This window comes from Anarrhichthys ocellatus, unplaced genomic scaffold (genome assembly GCF_004355925.1).
Source record: "Anarrhichthys ocellatus isolate YVR2014 unplaced genomic scaffold, GSC_Weel_1.0 scaffold17, whole genome shotgun sequence".
NCBI classification, from domain to species: Eukaryota; Metazoa; Chordata; class Actinopteri; order Perciformes; family Anarhichadidae; genus Anarrhichthys; species Anarrhichthys ocellatus.
Genome location: NW_022280047.1, coordinates 513,965 through 519,194, shown reverse-complemented (window position 1 = coordinate 519,194; position 5,230 = coordinate 513,965). Strand labels below are relative to the sequence as shown.

Sequence of the window (5,230 nt, the reverse complement as noted above, 5' to 3'; positions counted from 1 at the left end):
CGCTGCACATGAGAATTCCTCCATGTTTTCATCAGGCACGCCGCTGTGGTGATTTCGGGGACAGAGTTGGCTCGCCAGCTTCACAGAGAAATCCAGCGTGATGTGGAAGAGCTGGTCGCTCAGGGCAACATGAGACCCCACCTGGGAGTGGTGCTAGTGGGGGACGACCCGGCCAGTCGCACCTACGTCAAGAACAAGACTCGGGCCGCCACCATCCTGGGTCAGATACGAGCATCCCTGAACACTGTATATGCTATAACGAGTGCAGATCAACAAACACAGCCTCGCTCTACCCTAATGCATCTCACATATTAATGCATGCGTGAATATGTAGGTACACATGGATAAACACATTATTTCATAAGCAAAAACAACCTATTGTGTAAAGTCATGCAGCTGCAAACTAACATGCACACACATGTTGAACACGGAGTGTGTGTGATGTGTGCGTGCTCTCCAGGTATCTCCAGTGACACGGTGGTGCGGCCGAGCTTGGTGTCCCAGGAGGAGCTGCTGGAGCTGATTGACAAGATGAACCGCGACTGGAGGGTCAGCGGCCTGTTGGTGCAATTGCCACTTCCCGGTAAACCATCGGGCGCTGCAGCTGCCACGCGAGTTTTCCCTCACTGACATCAGCGTTAAACAAAAGGAGCCGATCCGTACGGCTCGCTTCGCAGTGATGGATCCACGCAGTTCTTTCCTAATGAAACGCCGTTATGGTTGCTACGTGAAAATACATTTTCATTCTTGCTTTTGAACGGTGAATAGTAGGAAAAACACAGGTGTTACTCGCAACAGCGGGGGACAGCGGGCCTGAAATCGTAGCAGCTAAATGGAACTCAGCCATCATTAGTTCCATTAATCACACACGTGCGTTTCCTACTGTGACAAGTCAAAATGTCCTTCAGAGAAAAAATGACTAAACTGTGTTCCAAATTGCATCCAAATGCTCTTACAGAGTAAGGACCATTGCTTGTAGTATGCTTTCAATTGGGACATGCCTTGAACTTTGACCCTCTTTCTCATATATTTGCTGCGCAAAGGATTGTGGGTCAGAATAGCCAGAAAATCATCTTGCAAGCAGCATAATGCGATCGGCGGTAGTAGAACATCCTGGTATTTTTGACATACTATGCAGTGGGACATGCTAAATCTTTTTTCTGCCATACTAACTAGTATGGTAGTAGGGTAGTGGAAAGCACAGCTGTCCTTTCGAACAGCTGTTTTCAACCACTGGTGGGCCACAGCGCCATCTAGAGGGCCGCAGAGCTACTGCCCAAATGGCTAAATGAAATTTAAATTTGATTACCGTTTTAGTAATATACGAGGCTAGTTGTTTGTATTTCTAAATATGCTCAATAATTCACATCAAAAAAGCATACTAATTCAAAATAAACATAGTATAAATGACCAGTTTCGTTTTAATATCTCCACACCAACACAAACGTGTTTCAGCCACAGTTAGCTAGCTAACGTTCCCTCGGATGCAGTGACACATAATGGATCGCGGTTTGAAATGAAGTGCAGTGATGTAGGACACAACGCTGCACCAGTAAAAGCTCCAAAGCATGCGGTGAGGGAATATAAGCCTGAATACATCACATTTGGATTCATAATGGCAGCCAGCGTTGGGTAAACAGACAGCTGACAGTGGCATAACACTTTCTCATGAATCAGAATTGGGCCTTGATTTGCATGTAGTATGATGTGGTGGTCGACCATTAACCATTATGTAATATCGTTGTAACACCAATATCTCCTCTTTAGAGCACATCAACGAGCGAGCGGTGTGTAACGCCATCGCTCCGGAGAAGGACGTGGACGGCTTCCACATCGTGAACATCGGTAAGCTGTGTCTGGACCAGAGATCCATGGTGCCTGCCACACCCGCAGCGGTCTGGGAGATCATCAAAAGAGCAGGTAGACCACCACAGGAACCTCCTCCGCTCCATAACGCACGACCAGTTTTAACACTGTTTGTGTTGTTCTTTTGTTTTTTTTATTTCAATTTTGTTATTTTGCTGCAAACTAAGGAGGCATTGAAGTTCAATATCAAGGTTGAATTTAGTGCAACAAGTTAATTCTGTCTTAATCATTACTTCATGCTATTATTCATTTATGTTTTAAATCATTTCGACATTATTGATAGAAGCACATTGACAGTAAATGACTCAAAAGTGCTAGCTGTGTTGTCAGCCTGTTTCATAATTTACTCATCAAACCTCAGCACATTTTTTTTGTGTGTTTTTTGCTTCACAATATTTTTAAAAGTCAACTCTGGAGGCAAAGTTAGGAGTGGCTCCTGCCTTTTCATGTCCGGACCACTAGATGGCGCCTCATACTCATTTTTCCCGCCTCGGTCCTCTACTTGCCCAAGTTAGGGTGTAAATCATAGAAATAAAAAATAAGATATCATACATGTAGATATCCTTGTAAAAATTGTGGCAGTTAAGAACTCGGGCTGAGTGTGTTGTGCCAAACGTAAATGAGTATGAGCAGTGCTGGAGAGGCCGCACAAGAATTGAGAAACCTGACACGTAATGAAATAATATGAGAAAAATGGACTCATCAAACCAGGCCGAAGGCGTCGCCGTTCATGCCCAAGTGGAGTTAGACTTTTTAATAAAAATTGAACACTTAGTTCGGTTCGGCATCTGTCGTTGCTGAGAGGCCCCGACTGCTGAGTGGAAAAGTTTGTCAGTAAAGGTTTAGAAGGCTTTATCCCTCCTACCAGAAAGTGAGGATGAAGAGTCCCTGACAGCGTGGGTTAGGGTCCTTGACAATGAAGGAGTTATTTTTGTGTCGGAATTAACAATGAGCTCCCTCTACTCTACATAAGAGCGAGAGAACCTGATGGCTGTTTTTTCACTGTCAGCTATAAGCAGAGCAATTTTCTTTTGCACTTTCCATATCAGGCAGTGTGGAAGCTTTTGGGATGCTTTCTGCTTACCCCTTTATTAGAATGTGTTGGGGATGAGAGGGTGAAGCTCTCTCTCTCTGCACTGCATGAACACTAAAGATGTTCAAGCAAGAAAAGATGCCTTTTATATATGGGTCTAATATGTGCATATACCCGTCCTCCCACTATCAATCACTCTAATGACTGCGGTGTCGACCGACAATAGATGAAAACATTGAAAACATAGCGGTTTGATCCGCCCCGTTCTCTCTCTCTCTCTCTCTCTCTCTCTCTCTCTCTCTCTCTCTCTCTTACAATGTTGTTAAAGCTCAGCATTTTGGGTTTAGCAAATCGATTTTTTGCACCTTGCAAACACAGAGTTCTCCTTTATTTCATAGGTGCATTCATTATTCTGAATATTTCCTCTATGCCTAAAAGGAAATGTGTTTGTACAGGCATTGAGACGGTGGGGAAGAATGTGCTGGTCGCCGGTCGCTCCAAAAATGTCGGAATGCCCATTGCAATGCTGCTGCACACCGATCGCAAGCATGAACGCCCCGGGGGTAAGTGTGTGTGCGTGTGTGTGTGAGTCAGAACTGAATTACGATTTGAGTGCAAATGATATTGCACCATCTTGGCTTTCCTCGAAGATCTTGGACGTGACCAAAGGCTTTAATGACTCCTCACCTTTCTTTAATCAAACAATAAACGCTGATGCACGTCCTGCCGGAGGAGTTCCAAGAAGGGAAGAAAACCGGGTACTGGGAAGGAAGAGTGCGAACAGGGCGAGACTTTTGTGCAGGCGGATCGACTGTCCTTATAAGGGCATAGGAAGTAGGGAAGAGGATTTGGAGCTGCGTGTAATTTGGGGTTTAGGTGAAGCAACGAGTTCTGTTTGACTTGACAAAGTGTAGCAGTGCTGAGAAAAAAAGAAAAAGTGCTGAGAGAAAAGCTTTGGAGCAAATGTTTGACATTTTGGGAAATATTCTTATTCTGTTGAATATAAGCGGCTGAGGGCTTTAGCCCTTAACTTAACTAAGCTTAACCAACCAACGCAATACGCACAAACATGCGTAAAGAGTGGGCTACCTTAAAGGGATCTCTGCGTGCTGGACCTTCATCAGACTTTGAAGTCAATAGACTACAATCTAGCTGCAGTCCACACCGTCCATCACTTAGAGCCGTGGCTCCCAACACGGAGTCAGGGCCGAAGATCACATGGGGTGTTCCCTATGAACTAGAATCACAATAACACAATACAGAAGTGATTTAACTAGCATTCTCTCTACTGACCAGCAGGGGGCGACTCCTCTGGTCGCAAACATAAGTCAGATTGTATAGAAATCTATGAGAAAATGACTCTACTTCTCTCTTGATTTATTCCCTCAGTAAACATGAGTTTATGGTCTCAATCTCTAGTTTCAAGTCTTCTTCAATACAGCATGATTTAGTAAATTATGGTCCATTTAGAGTCAAACAGACCATAAAGCAGAGTATGCTTTAGGGCGGGGCTACCTTGTGATTGACAGGTCGCTACACAACCAGATCCGTATACGGCGTCTCTACCACGGCGTCACTCCTCTGAATTCCAAATACAGTCACTTCCGTTCACCGGTTGCAAAAATCCAAGATGGCGACGGCCAAAATGCCGAACTCAAGGCTTTAAAAGCTCTGTCCACAAACCAATGGGTGATGTCACCGGATGGAGTCCCTGACTGGAGTTGAACTGGGGATCTTTTATGGTCCTGCTGTATGTAACGTATCATAGACTGATGGGGCCGACAGGATGCCTTATTTTTTAATCTGACGTAAAAATAAAAACATTCCCATTGAGTTTTTTTTAAAAACCTTTAACTGTTAAATCGCATAAGCTTGTTCACACCTCTGATTCTATTGCATACCTTCAGATTTAATTTGCAAAGCCAGCTGTCAACACGCCAACATTCTGAACAAAGCCCCACATCGCGTATGATTTCAGTCCTTATTGGCACTTCACATCAGATTGTGTGACTGAAATAGAATTATTTAGCACGTTGGTAACTTTGGCTGTCACTTTCTAGAGATTATTTTGTGGCGCTTAAAACAAGCACCTTTAGCAAATAAACTCTACTAAACACCAATATATTGGAGAAAAAAGAAGATTTTTACAGTAAATTTGGAGTTTTGATGAGTTAATTTTCATTTCAGGGTTAGGTCTCTTCGTCTTCTCCCTCCCTCACGCACACACACACACACATACACACGTATCACAAGGAACGCTCCCCGGAGGTTCGATGCGCTGTGACTTGCCTCTCCTTCCCTCTCACTCCTCTTATCTTCCTACCCCCCCCC

The 5,230-nt window shown here is 44.2% G+C and overlaps 1 protein-coding gene across 1 annotated transcript in view; it reads left to right on the top strand.

Annotated features, from left to right (window-relative positions):
• The window catches only part of LOC116388706 (probable bifunctional methylenetetrahydrofolate dehydrogenase/cyclohydrolase 2), a 30,880-nt gene that overhangs the window by 21,030 nt on the left and 4,620 nt on the right, over window positions 1-5,230 (top strand). The window contains exons 2-5 of the mRNA XM_031856809.1: window positions 36-220; window positions 461-583; window positions 1,768-1,920; window positions 3,355-3,462. Coding sequence (XP_031712669.1) covers window positions 36-220; window positions 461-583; window positions 1,768-1,920; window positions 3,355-3,462 — 569 coding nt within the window. The remainder of the gene's footprint in view (window positions 1-35; window positions 221-460; window positions 584-1,767; window positions 1,921-3,354; window positions 3,463-5,230) is intronic.